The sequence below is a fragment of the Chlorocebus sabaeus genome, chromosome 14 (genome assembly GCF_047675955.1).
Source record: "Chlorocebus sabaeus isolate Y175 chromosome 14, mChlSab1.0.hap1, whole genome shotgun sequence".
Lineage (NCBI taxonomy): Eukaryota > Metazoa > Chordata > Mammalia > Primates > Cercopithecidae > Chlorocebus > Chlorocebus sabaeus.
This window is the reverse complement of record NC_132917.1, coordinates 89,461,208-89,479,227: the sequence shown is the minus strand read 5'-3', so window position 1 is coordinate 89,479,227 and position 18,020 is coordinate 89,461,208. Positions and strand designations below refer to the sequence as shown.

At 48.4% G+C, this 18,020-nt stretch overlaps 1 protein-coding gene across 10 annotated transcripts; it reads right to left on the bottom strand.

Moving 5' to 3' along the window:
• Positions 1 to 661: 661 nt before the first annotated feature.
• THNSL2 (threonine synthase like 2) lies at positions 662 to 16,985 on the bottom strand. Of its 10 annotated transcripts, XM_008008484.3 has the most exons (10): positions 16,870 to 16,985; positions 14,169 to 14,442; positions 13,951 to 14,073; positions 12,404 to 12,598; positions 11,836 to 11,988; positions 8,235 to 8,465; positions 4,403 to 4,551; positions 4,177 to 4,302; positions 1,813 to 1,964; positions 662 to 1,391 (listed from the first exon to the last, which is right to left on the bottom strand). In XM_008008484.3, the coding sequence occupies exons 2-10, from the start codon at positions 14,371 to 14,373 to the stop codon at positions 1,163 to 1,165; spliced, it is 1,563 nt and encodes a 520-aa protein (XP_008006675.3). In that variant the 5' UTR covers positions 14,374 to 14,442; positions 16,870 to 16,985; the 3' UTR covers positions 662 to 1,162. The 10 variants fall into 10 exon arrangements, 9 of the variants coding, with proteins under 9 accessions (XP_008006675.3, XP_008006670.3, XP_072879249.1 ...); XM_008008479.3 differs by having other exon boundaries at positions 13,951 to 14,185; XM_073023148.1 differs by having other exon boundaries at positions 662 to 1,388; positions 13,951 to 14,185.
• Between the last annotated feature and the right edge of the window lie 1,035 nt (positions 16,986 to 18,020).

Below are 18,020 nucleotides of genomic sequence, written 5' to 3'. Positions count from 1 at the left end.
CCTCGATGTCCAGTCTTCCAGCAGAGGGCACTACAGGCCTTTCCCTTTAGTCCCACGGCGATACGGGGCTGGGATGTTCTGATGGGGAATGCCAGGCAGGGACCGCACCTGGTGAGCAGCGCCTTCAGACCTCAGGCAGGAAGGGGAAGGGGGCTCTGGAGGACAGACGCCCACTAGGTCATTTCACAGCAGCCCCCAGGGTGGCGGCAACAGCGCCCTCTAGTGGCAAAAAATTCCTCCATCCAACGCCTGCCTCTCCTCCCCTCCTAGGGGCCCCCAGCGTTCAAGGCATGGGGCTTCTGTTGCTGCTTATGTATTTGTCTAAAACTCTCCTCAACCCACACAGGACTGGAACCTGATGAAATGGATTGGAACCTGAGTCAAATGGGCTCAATCCCAAGTGATGTATGAACAACAGGGCCTTGACTCGGTTTGTGCATTGATGCCAATGCTTTCCCACAGGGTCTCCATCTGGTGAGCCCCACCTCAACCTCTATGGATGCCAGCACCACCAGGGCCATGGCGCCTCAAGCCTGGGCCAATGCAGGGCAGCAGCGGGATGCCACACACACCTCAGCCCACGACTCAGCGGCCCCCAGGGCTGCCCACAGTCCTGCAGCCCTTCTAGGAAGGGACCTGCCCACAGGATGTGCCATCTCCATCACACAGAACAAGCATTTTATTCCAGGGATTGCCAACATGTGAGCAGGGTGGAAATCTCTGACAAGGCGGGCTAGAACCTTTGGATTTGTTTTGGGGGCCAAATCAGCTAAGGCTCAGAGAACATATAAAGGCTGCATGAAGGTGGTGAGCTGCCCCCACCTTCACAGGTCTGGATTCCTAAACCCCTGGAGCCATGGTCAATCCTGTGCCCAAGGCTCTTCTTTTGCAGGCCCTGAAACTTTCACTACGGCTCAGACACTGCCGCGTGGGCCAGGGAGGAGGGGGTGCTTCTGGCAACTGTTCACAGCCCCTCACTCAGCCTCCCTGGTGACCAGGCACAGAGTAGGCAGGGAACGGAGCAAAGCCAGCTGGCTCCAGACCCAGCTGAGCAGCCTCCTGGGAACCTCCTAACCTATGCTTCATGGGGAGGGTCACAAGGCAGCTCAGAGGGTGCACCTCCCTGAGATCTGAAGCCTAAAGAAAGCCACCTCCAGCCAGGCTACTGGGAGGCGTTGAGGGCATGACCCCTCCACCGTCGGCTAAGGTCCTCAATGGTGTCCTGAAGCATCAGGGTCCAGTTGTCACCTCTCTGCATCGGGGTGCAGCGTGTCTCCTTGTGCTCCAGGGCTACGATCTCTGCAGGAGTCTCAGGGGTCAGGCCAGCAGCCAGGACAGCTTCCGGGAACTTGGCTGCAGAGGCAGGGGCAAGGCAGCACCGGGGAGTGCTGCTGGGGATGGGGGCAGGTGGCAGCAGGAGGACAGCGAGAGAATAGAGGGATGGGAAAGGAGAAGGTGGAGGAGGAAAGAGAAGAAACAGGGGAAGGTTAGGGATAGGGTGGGGTATGGAAGACAGAGACACAGACAGACAACTGGCACCTCAAACTTATCGCTACAATGACGCTACCTGGCAAACTGCTCCTCCTGGTTGGAGGCCAGCTCAGCCACCACCTCTGCCCCTGACTGTCCTTGGGATACCTGTCACGTTCCCTCTTCTGGGCCCACAGTTTCCAGGGCACAGTTCCACACAGCACCTATCACACTCCATTACGGCCATTTGTTCGTAGTCCTGTCTCTCCCACTGCTTGGAGAAGAAGAGGGCCCCTGAAATTCAAATGGTCCCTCAGTGGCCCAAGCCCCCATGGCCTGTACCTGGGCTGCTGCCTGTCCATCTGCTGGTAATGGTAGTTCACGGCCACCGCCGAGTGGGGGCACAGCAAGTACTGGTTCTCCTCCCAGCAGCGGCCCATGGTCTGGGTGATGGCTTCATCAGACACTGACTCGGATGTCACCACCTCTGAAAGCTGAAGGGTCCCAGGTCAGAAAGATGAGGTATGTTGGGAAAGCAGGGAAAGATGACAAAACCCCACTCTCCACCACAGACCCACACAAACCCCAGGGATCCAATGGGACATTCAGACCGAATGGCTCAGACGTGGCTCACAGTAAAAATCCGGCCTCCCAGTTTTGAGCTGATTCACTCAACTTGGAGGAAGGATACATTTGAGTTTTATGTCAATCCATTTAGTTGGGATTTGGCTCCTAATCAGCAAATCAACAAATCAAGATTTGTTCAACAACTTGCCACAGCCAGAAGGCTCCAGGCAGCTTGGTTGCTGGCACACCTCCTTCCTATCTGTTGCTATTCAGCTCACAGAGCACCTCCTCCAGGAAGCCCTCCCCACTTCCTTCGGACAGAGGAAGACTGCCTTGTCTGTGCTCCCTCAGTGTGTTTGGTTTATTTGATCATCTTCTGAAAACGTACTGCATGCTTATAATACACCAAACACCCTGCATATACCTGACTGCAATAGGGATCATAGAGTATCATAGATTTTCTCTTTTTCTTTTCTTTTTTTGAGACAGAGTCTCTGTCTACCCAGGCTGGAGTACTGTGACACGATCTTGGCTCACTGCAACCTCCACCTCCCGAGTTCAAGCAGTTCTCCTGTCTCAGCCTCCCAAGTAGCTGGGATTTACAGGCATGTGCCACCATACCCAGCTAATTTTTGTTTTTTTTTTTTAGTAGAGATGGAGTTTCACCGTGCTGGCAAAGCTGGTCTCAAACTCCTCACCTCAAATGATCCACCTGCCTCAGCCTCCAGATTTTCATACAGCTACCTGCTGTGAATGAGGGTTCCCAGGCGGCAATGAATGTATTTTACTTGTCTTTGTGTTTCTAGCACCCAGCAAAGTTCCTGGCTCAGAGTAGATATATAATATGAATGCCATTGCAGCAAGTGAAGTGTCTCCTCTGTGTATAGCCAGAGAGAGAATGAAGGAGTGGTGGGTATGGTGCCTGTCTTCATGGAGCACCTCATTTATATGAGGAGAAGGAATGTGAATGTCAAACCGTTAACCAAATAAATTGATCTTTGGGTACATCAAAAGAAGTACAGATTCCAGAAGGCCGAAATTCCACTCCAGTCTGCATTGGTATGGCTCAGCCTAGAGAACTGCATCCAACTTGGAAAACAACACTTTAAGGTGGATATTGACCATGCAAAATTATGTCATGCAAGGGACCACTAAAGGAAGTGGGAAGACTAACCTGGTAAATGAGGATTCTCTAAATACTGGAAACACTCAGATGTAGAATCAGACTGTGTAAGCTAGAAGGAGCAGATTCTAGCTCAACGTAAAGACTTTTGTAATGGTGAGAGCTGGTGTGAGGTAGTGAGGGTCTGGTCACTGGAGGTATGCACAGTCTGGATGGCCACTCAGTGGGAATGTGGTAGAGAAAATTAAAGGCAGCTTCAGAAATCCTTTTTTTTTTTTTTAAACACAGAATAAGTACCATCACCACGTTGCATTAAAATAAAAACAATCCTTCCCAACTAGATTCCTACCATTCCAAGGGAATAAAATTTCTCCTTTTCCAAGAAAAATAAGACAGAGAAAGGGAAGGAGGGAGGGAAAGAAAAAAGAAAGAAAGAAGGAAAGGAGGGAGGAGGGAGGGAGGGAGGAAGGTGAGAGAGGGACGAAGGAGAGGGAGGGATTCAGAGAGAGGAAGAAAAAGGAAGAAAGGAAGAGCTCAACGGAAACAATGGTCTCTGTTCATACTGGATGGGCAAAATGGCTTCCAGTTGACAGTACTATTGGAAATTAACAACAATAATAAGTAAAAATAAGTTAATATATCAAGGCATATATTACCAGGAAGTATGCAAAGTGCTTCACGTATATTATTTGACTTAAATCTCACAACAACTCTATGAGGTAGGCATTCTTACTATCGCCATTTTATAGATGAAGGAACTGAGGGACAGAGTTTAGGAAACTGGCCCAGCGTCTCAGCGCTCACTTGGGATTGAGCCCATTTGACTCTGAACCATGTTCTCTATTACCTCTCCTCATTCAATAAATTGTTCCACGTAAAGCGGCAGTAAAAGTGACGGGCTTATAGCAGGTACTCAAGAAATAGGTGTCCTCTTCCCTTGACTAGACTTCCAAACCCCAAGTCTGCTATGTGGCTGCACCCTTTCCTTTCTCTGTGGTGTGTGGGCAGTGACTGACCTTGCTGTGCAGTTCCTTGGGCAGATTCACACTTTGGGTCCTTTCAAACTGCTCCATGAGGGCTCTTGTCACCTGGCTGTCACAGCCAGAGAGTAGCCAGAATACCCTCTCCATGTTGTAGGGCACCTGGGCAGAAAGTCACTTTCAGGTCCACACTGATCTCAGCCCCACCCAGCCCCACCCAACCAACACCTGGGCCAGATCTGCACACCTCCCCCAGGCCTACCTGAATGTCCATAGCTGATGCCAAGGTTGATTTAACAGCCTCAGACAGAGAGAAGTCTCCCTGCTGGACAGTCCTGTGGATGATGTCATTGCGGTTCACTGCCACGACCAGACGGATGGGCAGGCCTATCTTCTGAGCAATGTACCCAGCTTAAGACAAGAGAGGAAGAGAACAATGGCTTTTTAGAAACAAAAGAAAAAAGTAAATTGGGCTTCATCAAAATTAAGAAACTTTTGTGCTTTTTGAAGCGTTTGTGCTTTAAAAAGGACACTATCAAGAAAATGAAAAGGCAACTCACAGAACGGGGAAAAATTGCAATTCATATATCTGATAAGGGATTGTATCCAGAATATATAAAGAACTGTTGCAACTCAACAATAAAAATACAAATAACCAAATTAAAAAATGGGCAAAAGCAAATGTCCATCACTGCCAGACTGGATTAAGAAAATGTGGCACATATACACCATGGAATACTATGTGGCCGTAAAAAAGGATGAGTTCATGTCCTTTGTAGGGACATGGATGCAGCTGGAAACCATCATTCTCAGCAAACTATCGCAAGAACAGAAAACCAAACACTGCTTGTTCTCACTCATAGGTGGGAACTGAACAATGAGATCACTTGGACACAGAAAGGGGAACATCACACACCGGGGCCTACTGTGGGGAGGGGGGAAGTGAGAGGGATAGCATTAGGAGATATACCTAATGTAAATGACGAGTTAATGGGTGCAGCACACCAACATGGCACATGTATACACATGTAACAAACCTGCGCATTGTGTACATGTACCCTAGAACTTAAAGTATAATAATAATAATAAAATGGGCAAAAGAACAGGCATTCCTTCAAAGAAGACATACAGATGGCCAATAAGCATAGGAAAAGATGTTCAACATCATTAGTCATGAAGGAAATACAAACAAAAACCATGAGCTATTATTTCACACCCTCTAGGATGCTAGAATCAAAAAGACAGATAATAAAGAGTGTTGGTGAGGATGTGGAGAAATTGGAAAATTCCTCCATTGCTGGTGGTGACACGAAATGGTGCAGCCACTTTGGAAAACTGAAGTCTGTCAGTTCCTTAAAATATTAAACATAGAGTTATCATATAACAGAAATTCCACTCCTAGTTATATATCCAAAAGAAATAAAAATATATGGTCACATGAAAACTTATACACAAAAGTTCACTGCAGCATTATTCATAATAGCTGTGTTAAAACAATCCAAATGTCTATCAGCTGATAAACTCATAAACAAAATATACCGCTGTATGGTATATACATACAATCAAAAAAGTACTGATACATGATACAACACGGATGAACCTTGAAAACATTATGCTAGGGGAAAGAAGCCAGGCACAAAAGACCACACACTGTATGATTCCTTTTATAGAAAATGTCTAGAATAGGAAAATCTATATAGAGAAACAAAATAGATTCGTGGCTGCCAAGGGCTGGCAAAGGAGGTGGTCTAAGGAGAAGTGAGGAGTGACTGCTAATGGGTACAGGGTTTCTTTTTAGAGTGATGTAAACATTCCAAAATTGGTTATGGTGATAGTTGCATAAGTCTGTGAATATATTATACTAAAAACCACTGAATTGTACACTTAAAATGTGTGAATGGTATGTGAATCATTTAACAATAAACCTGTTTCAAACACACACACAGACACACAGAGAGAGAGAGAGAGAGCAAGTGTGAGGATGACTAGGAGCACATCACCACGCCCTGAGGCTGTTCTATGTGTCAGCCCCTGCCAGGGGCCAAAGTATTTCATAGATGGCTGACTACTGTAAAACACCAATTTTTGGAAGAGGAAATGAAAGTTCCAAGAGGTCAAAGTGACCTGTCCGAAGCCTGTTAAGTGTCAGAGTCAGGATTCAAAATATGCCTAAGTCCTGAGCACATGCCCTCCCTCGACTCAGCCTCCCAGACTACTCTCCCTGCACAGGCACCAGGGGAGGCCAGAGCAGCATCCTCAGTCCACCCCAACAGCAGTTCTTGTTTGCACAGAACAAGCAAGGAATTCCTCCCTTTAAGAGGTGTAGAGCCCGGACATGTGACATCATTTAGGAAGGTTTTACATATGGTGCTTTCATGAGCAGTTTATCTCTGGTGAGTAGCTAAGGGGAGTTAGGGACAACCACACCATCTAACATCACTGTTAACCTGTTAACCTGGCAAAACGCTTTCTCATTCTTTTTTTTTTTTTTTTGAGACTGAGTCTCTCTCTGTTGCCCAGGCTGGAGTGCAATGGCACAATTTCAGCTCACTGCAACCTCCACCTCCCAGGTTCAAACGGTTCTCCTGCCTCTGCCTCCCAAGTGACTGGGATTACAGGCGTGCGCCACCACACTTGGCTAATTTTTGTATTTTTAGTAGAGATGGGGTTTCACCATGTTGGCCAGGCTCTTCTTGAACTACTGATCTCAACTTTCTTTTTCTTATTTCACCTGGTCCTCATGAGAATATCATGATATCCTTGCCTGACAGGGGAGAAATGGAGGCTCAGGAAGGTCCAGGGTCTTAAAGCCAAAGAGTTGGTTCCTGACAGAGCAAAGATGGATAGGAACGCCCTCAGGAAATGTTGATCATGTGTTTATTTTGTATCGCGCACTGTGGTAGGCTCTGGGCTGCAGAGGGCCACTGGCTGCACAACTCGGTGCATCACTAATTGGAGGGTGATGGGAATGGGGAGCATGGTGGGCTTTACCCCATGAGTGGCAAAGCCATTCCCTCCTTGCCTGCCAGCCCGCTGTTCTCCACCCTTCTTTCAGTGGCAGAAGTCAGGAAGCCTCACCCAACCAACACCTGGGCCACATCTGCACACCTCCCCCAGTGGCTTCCTAACCACTAAGATGCTTCTGTGCTCTCAGCTAGACCATCCTTGGTGCTCATCAAAACCAATGCCATTGCTGGAACTATCCGGAACAGTAATTCCCCTAGCCTCGCCAGCTCTGCAGCCAGCCTGCCTGGGTCGCACTCCTGGCCCAGCTGTGTAACCAGGGCATGACTCCTTTCTCTGTGCCTTTGTTTCCTCATTATAAAATGGAAAGTGTCTTCTCCACAGGTGGATAAATGAGTTCATATGTGAAAAGCGTTCAGAACAGTGCCAGTTGCATACTAAGTGCTTGATAAATATTAGTGATTAGATAAAATGATTTTAATGCTACATAGCTATATGGCACTTTGCCCTTACAAAGTCTGCATGTACACAGGAATCTTATTCGTTCATTGAGGCAGTCCTGGGAGATATGATGAGTGACACAATCTCACTTTATAGCTCAAAGGTTGAGTCTAAAGGACTGCTCCACAGCCTCTCAGCTAGTAAAGGACAGAACTGGGGCCAGAACCCCAAGTCCAGAACTCTTTCCACATCACATGGGGTCAGGGTAGTGCATCCAGGAATGGGAACACACGTGCCAGTCAAGCCGCTTGCCCTCACATTGGGTAGCTGGCCAGGGTTGGGAGCAAAGTCCACATTTCTGATTGACGGCACTGCCAGCCAGGCACAGCGGCTGACCCTTGACCTTGCCTCTCCACACTCTGCTGAGCCGGCGAGCACATCAGGTGAGGCTGCAGGAGCATGCAGGGTTAAGCCATCACCCTCTGCTGTTGGCAGCAGGAGCCCAGGATGCTGCCCCAGGCAATGACAGGGGAAATCTTCTGGGAGCTTCTTCTGTGGGGTTTCCCATCACCTTCAGAACTGGGACTCCACCTTCTTTCTCCTCACAGTTGCAGCCAAAAGGCAGCTAGAAGGACTGGGGCCGCAGGTATTTTTCTGGAAAGCCCATTTGTGCCCCGGGGACTCCTTACCTGCAAGGTTACCGGCAGCCCCTGTTGGCACAACCACCTCCACCAGGGGTAGGGGATGCGTGTCCAAGGATGGCGTACACTGGAAGTAAGCAAAGAAGTGGTGGGCCATCTGCACCAGGACCCGGGACCAGTTGATCGAATTCAGGCTCATCAGATTGTGCTTCTTGACAAAAGCCACGTCGGCAAACACAGTCTTGATCGGCTCATCGAGCTCATCGCTGTTTCCCTCCACTGCCGGGGCGAGAGGAGAGGGTAGCTGTCAGGAGCATGTAGAACCCCCAGGAGGTCAGCACCCGCCTGCGACAGCCCTCCCAGGCTGAGCCCATCCTCCTGTGACCTTCGCGCAGCCTAGGTTTCTTTACTTTCATGTAGCTTGGCCTCACTTTCTAGACTCAATATTAAGCTCCTCAAGGACAGAAACCATGCCTCGGATTCTTGTGTTCCTAAGTATCTGCCCTAGCTTAGAACAGAAAGGGTAGCCAGAACCAGTTCCAATGTTTCTACCATTATCTAAAATAAGATAGCAAATGTCAACCTTCTGGGATCCTGGGAAAATTTCTCTTTGTAATCCCTGCCCACTTCCCCCACTCTTCCGCAGACGAGGAACTGTGTGGCTGACTGGAAAATGATGAGAGTCATAGCCTTTCCTCCACAGTCCTCTACCAGGGCCCAGGGTGGAAACAGCCAACATTCCCCCGTGGTCTGCCCTCTGCCCTCATTAGGTCACAGGGTAGGTGTTCTGCTCTCTGCTCCTACATGGCAGGTAAGCTTACATGGACAGAACTTCCCCTCCATGAAGCTGGGTGTGTACATCAGCGTAATTTATGAGTGAATTACTGGATAAATTTATGGTGAATTGTCCACTAATACAAGTTATATCTCCCATCTAGCTCAATGAGCAATCAAGCCAATATTGATTTCTTATCTGACACCCGAGTATGTCTCCACTGAATCTACACTTGGAAGGGAGAGGGGTGAACTTTACTGGGAAATGTGCCAGAGAAGGCATTAAAGGTGCTAACCATTCTGCCCTTCAACACTGTGTAGCAGCAATGGAGCTGGGGGACTGACTCTAGATCCCCGTGTGTATCCAGAATGGCCAGGGCCAGCCATGGTGATTCCATTCCTTTGCCAGGACCAAGCCAATCAGTGCCTGGTATTCTCATGGGGTCAGGGTTGGCTCCACAATGAGCATGTGAATAAATTCAGGTCAGTGAACCACAAAGACATGTTTGCTGGGTTCTAAGAAAAGATTCACTGCTTTTAAAAAAGAGCAACAGGAAGGGAGAGACCTGGTTACCTCAAGGAAACACCATATGACCCCAAGAGGAATGAGCCTTAGGACTGAGGAGGGCAGAGCAGAGGATGGGAAGGACCTGGGTTCCTGAGAGCAGTGTGAGTCACTGAATGAAGCAACTGGGAGCCCACTCCACCTCTGGCCTTCCAGTTATGGAAGCTGGAAAATATTCTTGTTTAAGCTGGTCTGAGTTGAATTTTTTGCTACTTCTAGCCAAAAGCATCCCAAATAATATAATTAATAAATACCTAGCACCTGCTGATTATTCTGTGCTTAAGAAGAACCAAGTATACAATGTACATGGAAATCAATGACTTTATAAACCAACTGTCCACACGCAATAATCTAAGTGGTCCATCCCTACTTGCTAAGCTTACCAGTCTACGGAAAAATACGTATTTGCTGTTACATCCTGAACTAACACACATTCTCTGTAAAACCAAACCAGAAAGCTCTAGAAAGGAAAGAAAGCATCTGAATAGTGCCATTTATAAACAAAACTGATTTCTGTGAAGTCTGCTGCCTTAGTTTCTGATTTTCTTGAACATGTACACAACAAAACACCCTCTTCAGGTCCAGATTTAATGACTTAATACATTCATCAGATTCCACACTCCCACCATTACTTTACACTGGAGCACTGTTCTCCAATCCACAAGTCAGGAATGGAGCTTTCAGTCACATCCTTAGGTCTGCATACAAAAAAGACAAAAAGGGAGGAAGCGGCAGGAGAGAGGCACAAAATGCTATTCTCTGCTTTGATTCTAGGAAAAAACAGTCCTAGATCCACAACTAGCAATTTTGGTGCTTGGGGTATAACAAGGACCCTCAGAAGCCTGAATCTTGTGCATTGAAGTCTTGCAACAACTGCGGAAAAATGCAGCCAAATATGAGCAATTAGCAAGGCAAATGTGTAAGACGACGTCAACACCTGCATTAGCATGGACTTTTCACTGGCAAGTGTATGCACTTGCTAAAGAACAGAGCAGAGGGGCAGTTTGCTTGCTCTTGAACAAACTGACAAAGGATATTTATGCTATTCCTTTGGATAAGATTTGCTTTCACTGTGCTTTTGCTCCTTGTCACAGCTGATGTTACACAAAAACAACCTCTACAGGATGATCATAAGAAGCCAGGACAGTTGTAGAAGGAACATTCTCTGCCATCACACTTGCTGTTCTGTCAGGTGAGTGACCAAACTAAGCCAGGCCTCCTGGAAAGCATGCCCGAGGCCACAGCCCACCCAGGCCAAAACTTAATCCAAGTCCCCACCTTACAGCTACCTGGGGTCCAGTAGGGTGTGAGAGGTAAAAATAAAAATGTACAGCTCCATCCACACTCACCCATCTTTCTCCGCTCCCAATCCCTATAATGATTAAATCCATTAGGAATAGATGGCCTGATATTTAAAAAGATGGCTTTTGCCTTTCTCCAAGCACAAAATGCTGTGATTCTCATGATGTGACTCAGGTAGGAGTATAACCAGTGGTGGGTACCACTGATCCCTATTTCAAATATTTAGACTGGATAACTAGTGCATGGCTTAGCTGTTCCCATACTGTAAAGAACAGCAGGAACCGTCAACATATAATGACACATTCTCTTTTTTTTTTTTTTTTGACAGGGTCTCACTCTGTTGCCCAGGCTGCAATGCAATGGCATGATCCTGAGTCACTGCAGCCTTCTGGGCTTAAGTGATCCTTCCATCTCAGCCTTTGGAATAGCTGGGACTATAGGTGCACACCATCAAGCCTGGCTAATTTTTGTATTTTTTATAGAGGCAAGGTTTTGCCATGTTGCCCAGGCTGGTCTCAAACTCCTGGGCTGAAGCGATCCACCCACCTTCACTTCTCAAAGTGCTGGGATTACAGGCGTGAGTCACTGCAACTGGCAACACATTCTCTTAAAATAATTATTTAACATGTTGGTGTCCTCTAAACTTCAGAGTCTTGGAACAAAACCCAAGTCACTTGGCTCAGGTTATGACTCTGCATGGCTGCTGACATACATGACACTTGCAGGTTGGACATGCATGGAGGTGGCATTTTTTGGGATACGGTTTTCAATCTGTACTTAGTATGTTGTACTGTTGGTATCAGTTTATGCATCTGTCACCTCCAATAGTTTACTGTGTAGCCAGAACCCTGCCCAGAGCTGAGCCAAGGCATATACACCAACCTCAAATATGACTGATGAAAGGAAGACAGTTACCCAATTGTGTAGTTTTGTTCCAGCCCATCTCCCAAAGCAAACCCAAGTAAGGCAGGGCTGCACCGTCCCTACAGCCTCCGCCTCAGCACACACCTCCAAACACATGTACGTTCTCCTTCAGCACCGTTGTCATCTGGAGCTCCTGAATCTTTGTGCAGTGACCTTTGGGCAGCAGAACAATAATGTCCACGTTCTTTGCCCCTTGAACACTTTCAATGGCAGCACTTCCTGTGTCCCCAGACGTTCCTGGACGGGAAGAAAGGATAACCCTCCCCCTTTAGAACAAAGGGAATGAACAAGGAAAGAAAGGGTCCCCAAAGCACTGTTGTCAAATACAGCAACAACTACTTCAAATACTTGGAGGATATGAACCTAGCACTCCACATAGGGTCCCTGGATCCACGGATAAAATTCAGGACATCAGTGAACTTGTGAACCACATCATCTTAAGCATTTTGTGCACTTCAAACGTTACTCTGAGAAAGTTCCATAGCCTCCATCAGCCTGGCAAAGGGGTCTATGGCACCAGAAAAGGTTAGGAACCTTGCTCTGGAAGAACCAGTACCATAGTCCCTGAGTGGCTCTGTGAACAGCATCCCATAGGTGGACACCTTACAGTCACAGCACTCAGGTATTCCGGGTTCGTGCCCCCAAAACACACCTACAACCACAGTGACGTGCTTCTCCCTCTTCTCCAGGAAGTACTGCAGGAACTGTGCTGTGCAGGACAGGGACAGGTCCTTAAATGCATATGTGACACCATGCCACAGCTCCAACACGTTCAGCCCATTCCTCAACCTGGACAGATGGACCACCTCTCTGTGACGGAATCTGCTGAAGGCTCGGTCGATCAGATCTGTGAGGGTAGTGGGGTGGATAGCCAATGAGGGGCCTGATCTCTTTCTCAAGTTCCCTCTCAGTCTCTGAAGATAAAGTTTCCAACTCCTGCTACTAAAAGGCTGAAAATCTTCATCTTAAATGATACCATTTTTGAATACAATTGTATAAACCTAGAAAAAAATCTGGGAAAACATACATCAAACTTTCGTAGATTCCTTATAGTGATTTCCTCAGAGACCAGGATTGGTGCTAGAAGACTTTTTCATTTTTTATACTTCCTCATTGTTTGACTGTCTCGTGAGCATGTATTCCAATCAGGGATCAATTAAATAGCTATATAACACATCAATGTCGCATCCCATCTAATGCTCCTTCCTAAAGACAGGAAGCTTTTTGTTTGTTTGTTGCATTACTAAATCTCACACCTGTGACGCCAGAGCTTTTGGATGGCTGATATACAGCCCTCCCTAAGGCGGGACTGGAGCAGTCCTAGAGCAGAGCTTCTCAAACTGTCACTGGCAAACCAAGCACCTGGGATCTTGTTAAAAAGCAGGCTGGTTCAGTCAATCTGAAGCAGTCCCGGATTTCCAACAAATGCCCAAGCAATGCCATTACTGCTGGTCATCAGACTGCATTTTAAGTGGTCCTTTCTCTTCCCCAACCCCAAACCACCACCATTACATTATGGATTTTGTTCTTGCTGTTTAAAGTGTGGTTCATGGACCAGTAGTCTAGTATTATTTGGACATCTGACAGAAATGCAGAATTGTCACTCCTATCCCAGACCCACTGAATCAGAATTTGGTTTTTAACAAGATCCCTGAGGGAATCCACAGGCACAGTATAGCTTAAGACAAGCTGGTCCGGGACAGTCTTTAAGTCCCTTCTGGAATTAACATTCAAAAAATAAAATAGCAATTTGGGGGTCTGGGTGCTTTACGTGCAGTAAGGAAACACCTCAACATTCAAGTCACTCAAGATGATTCTAAAATCCCTAGTGTTGAAGAGGTTTTTTTTGAAAGAAAGAAAGAGAGGAAGGAAGGAAGGAAGGAAGGAAGGAAGGAAGGAAGGAAGGAAGGAAGGAAGGAAGGAAGGAAGGAAGGAAGGGATGGATGGATGGAGGGAGGAAAAGGAGGGAGAAAGAAAGAGAAAGAAAGAAAGAATGAAGAAAATTTCAGCATTCATCTTCCTGGAGAAAGGATGAAATCTTTCAGAATATTTTCAATTCTGGGATTCTAGAGTCAGGAAAAGAAATAAAGTTTGAGAAACATGACTAGAGACTTCCTAGTGGTTTGGTGATGGATTTGCAATTCTGTAGACTGAGCTGGCAGGGGCTAGGGGAGTGGAAGTAGAGGTGGGAGCGCTCACCATTTAAGTCATCTTTCGGAATGAGCTCAGAGCCGATGAAGAGGGCGCACAGCTCCTTCACCAGGCCAGGATAGGAGAGCGTGCTCCACTGGCACAGGGTCTCTCTGTCCAACTGTGGGAGCTCTTCCGGCATAAAGAGGCCTCCGTCAGGTGCATAGCCAGAGAAGAGGGCCCCCTCAAAGTTGACCCGTGGGGCTATGCCCCTGGTGCTGACGTACCACATGATCCTGGAGGCCTGCAGAGAGGACAGTCCCAGAGGCACCTGGTCTCCAAGCTCCCACACCCCATGGGGCAAAGCCAAAGCACACACAGTCTCACAGTTAGCCTCTGGACCACCACTCTCTGGGGCACATGTCCCAGACCTAGAGATGGCAGTCCTGTCTCAAGTCTCATGCCAGCTTCATCTGCAACTGTGTAAATCATGATTCCATCAATCAAAATGAGGCTATTCCGCTGACCTCCTGTCTTGAGAGAGAAGGTATCGGAGCATGCCTGGAAAAGAGAAAGCTTGGTCCTCACCAGTGAGAAAGGCAGCCTGGGGGTGGGGACAGATAATAGTAATAGTAGGCAACTACCAGCTTGATATCCCTCTTGCTAAGGTAAAAGGCCAACACACAGAGTTATACACCCCTTTCAGGGATGTCTGGAACCACTTCTGCTCAAAAACCAAACACCTTCAATGGTTATTGGAAACACTGTCTACAGCCTAGTAGTTCTCAACTCTGGTAGCCTGTTGGCATCAACTTGAGAGCGTTAAAAAAAAAAAAAAAAAATACAACTACCTGAATCAATTAAATTAGACTCTAAATAAGAGGCTCCTCAAGAGAGTCTAACATGCAGCCAGGGTTGAGAAGAGGGTGACCAACTTATCCCAGTTCGCCCAGGAGTTTTCTGGTCTTAAAACTGCAAGTCCCACGTCCTAGGAAACCCCTCAATCCCAGGCAAACTAAGACGGTTGGTCATCCTAGTGGATAACCAGTGTTCTACCTCTTAGCCTAATCCTATGACAGTTACAAGTGCTGACATGCAGTCTTTAAAACTAACTGGCCCTGCATGGACTGAGTTCTCTGGTTCCCGGGGAAGCTCAGGGCACCTTAGGCCTAACTCTGGTCACACTTCCTCATCGGTTACTTTCCCAGGAGCCAGATGCCATGTCAAGGAGCTGGGCTTGAACTCTGAACACCTTCCTCTGGATCATGACAGTGAATTTAGGGGTACTGGCTTCGAAGCCCCACAGTAACTCTGGGGATGAATTTGACTAGACATAGCCCTCAGTATTAGTTTGGACTTTCTGCGCCAGGGCGGGAGGGGAACCCCTGCCCTCTAAGGGCAAAGCCACACAAAGCCCTCTACCTACCTGAGGCCTATGAGCACTGACCTGGCGGAATTCTCATTTTCTAGTCTGTGGCTCTGACATCTGTGGGCCCAAGTGCAAGTCTCACGTGGGCTGCCACATGCCACTCTCTTAGCTACAAATATAAGTGTATCTAAGTTACAGACAGAGACAAGCTTGAACATACAAACCATGAATCTTTTGAAAGTGATTATGCTGGGACAATAGTATAAAACAGAAATGTCTCTGGCAACCTAGGACACAAGGTCACCCCGTGTGGAAGTCCATGTCAAAGAGATGAAATCTGGGTAACTCCAAAAGTTAACTGCAGTGGATAAGCAAAGCAGACAGTATTTCACAAAACAGAAACATGGTCGGGGGGCAGGTGTTAGCGGTGACCTCAATAAAGAGAGGAATTTCTGCAATTCTGTAGTGAGAGTTAGAGCCGATGCAAACTGCCCAAGACCCTGGAATAACAGAAAGACGGCCTTCATAGGACCAGACTTAAATGCTACGCCTAAGCCCAAAGAACCCGTCGCAGGAGTGAGGACAGGAGCAAGCACGGCAGTAAGGTACAGCAAAAGAAAGTATTTTTGGAATGCCCTTCCCTGGGTGGAAGGAATATCACACCTGGGGCACTGGGAAGGAGGATATGGAACAATTGTCCAGGAACAGAGGACAGAGGGGCTGGCGCGGGGCTCTGAGCAGGTCATGGAAGGAGCTGGCCTCATTAGCACAGACCCATGCCCCTCACGCAACACGGCTGTCCCTGTTCTGTCCAATGCCCTCCAGGGGCAGCATTCCCATGCCAATTGAGCAAAGCTAAAGAGAAATACACATGGCTGGGTTCAATGTAAGCCAGAGGCGGAAACAGCAACCACAGGAGGTGGTGAAGCTGAAGAAGAAAACCAAGCACTGTTTGTTGGGCTGCTCTGTGAGGCCTCCAAGCATGGGACGCAGAGCCGGACTACGTGACTCCTGGGATTTTATATTCTAATAATTTTCCCTCACGACTCCTCTGGACCCTATTCCACAGTAGAGAAGGTCAGAAAAACTCTGACCGATAACCAGGATAAAAAAACAATATGGAAAATAGGAGCGGCCCGAAGGCTGGGGACGAGAGGTGGGTAGATGGGCGCTCCTCAGGGAGGTGGAGGGGTTTTGTGAGATGCGGTGGGGCAGGGCGGAGACGGGGTCCGACGGCACCCCTAGGGGTGGAGGCAGGTCCCGGGCTCTCTCAGCCTACCGGTGCCAGTCATCCCGCCAAGGAGGGCCGCCTAAACCCTCAGGGGGCTCGCAGGCGCCTGAGGTTCCACTCCCTGCCCCTGAAAACACCACGGACTTCTGTTCCGGGTTTCTCCATTGACTGCCCAAACCCCGCAGAAAACGCAAAGCATCAGAAACCCCACTACCACCCTCCCAAGTTCCCCCAAGTCCGAGCGCCGGAACCAAAGGTCCCAGAAACCGGCCGGGCGACCGACGCGGGCCTGCTGGAGTCAGGGCTGAGCAGAGCCGCAAGAGCGTCCGGAGCTCGGAAATCTCGCCCGCTACGACCCCGGGTGGGCGGCAAGGTTGGCGCGCGTTACCGGTGCGGGGAGCGGAGCGCAGCGGGGATGCCCAGGCTGAGAACGTGAGCACTCCTGACTCCGCGTCCCCGGCGGTAGGGTGGGACTTCCGGCCGGGGCCGGAGCTACGGTTCTCAGCTCCGGGGAGGGAAGGACCTGGGGGTGGGGCGGGGAGCGGAGGGCGGAGCGCGGAGGAGACGCGCGGGCGGCGGTGCGGAATCGGAAGTATCATCAGGGAGAAGCCCTGTGCCCCTCCCGCGGCGCGTTTTTTAAGGCGCTTTAGTAAATGCTTTATTCACATTCAGCCTCGGAATCTTCGTTGCAGGACTGTGAGTCCCACCAAACCTCATTTTTCAGTTTAGAAAATGGACACCAAGGTGCGAGGAAGAAAGGCCCTGCGTTCCTTTAGGATTCTTGTCTCTCATCTGCAGCATCAGAGAGCTGGAGAGCATGAGAGCCTTGGTTCTCAACCTGCGGTTAGTATGTTAGGATTTCAGAACCCACCAGATTGGTGACATCGGCTCAACTCCGAAAATTCTTTTTTTTTTTTTTTTTTTTTTTTGAGACGGAGTCTCGCTCTGTCGCCCAGGCAGGAGTGCAGTGGCGCGATCTGGGCTCACTGCAAGCTCCGCCTCCCAGGTTCACGCCATTCTCCTGCCTCAGCCTCCTGAGTAGCTGGACTACAGGCGCCCGCCGACGCGCCCGGCTAATTTTTTGTATTTTTAGTAGAGACGGGGTTTCACCGTGTTCGCCAGGATGGTCTCGATCTCCTCACCTCGTGATCCGCCTGTCTCAGCCTCCCAAAGTGCTGGGATTACAGGCGTGAGCCACCGCGCCCGGCTTCCGAAAATTCTTTATTAAAAAATTTCAGTGGTTTTGGGGGGTATGAAAATTCTTTATATTTTTTGAGAAACACTTTTTATGAAGCATAGGTCTATTCTAGGATAAAAGCCCGTCACCCCCATTCATTTTTTAAGAGGAACAAAAAAGGCAAGAACTTGAAGGAAAAACAAAACAGCAACAACAACAAAAACGCCCTCTAGATATGCCCAGATGCCCCTGGATTCACATTCAGCTCCTGGGGCCACCCACTGAAGCAAAATTAGAGGAGGTAGACCAGAGAGGTTCAGGCAAAGGTTTAGTCCTGAGTGGGCCAGGTCACTCTGGCAGTC

Bases quoted from the DNA above. Each gene is read 5' to 3' on its own strand.
- THNSL2 (XM_008008484.3), bottom strand. From the start codon at position 14,373: ATGATTTACACAGTTGCAGATGAAGCTGGCATGAGACTTGAGACAGGA. The intron at 12,599-13,950 runs GTGAGCGCTCCC...CTACCCTCACAG, and splicing joins TCCGAAAGATGACTTAAATG to ATCTGATCGACCGAGCCTTC. The intron at 8,466-11,835 runs GTGTGTGCTGAG...TCGCCCCGGCAG, and splicing joins GAACGTACATGTGTTTGGAG to TGGAGGGAAACAGCGATGAG.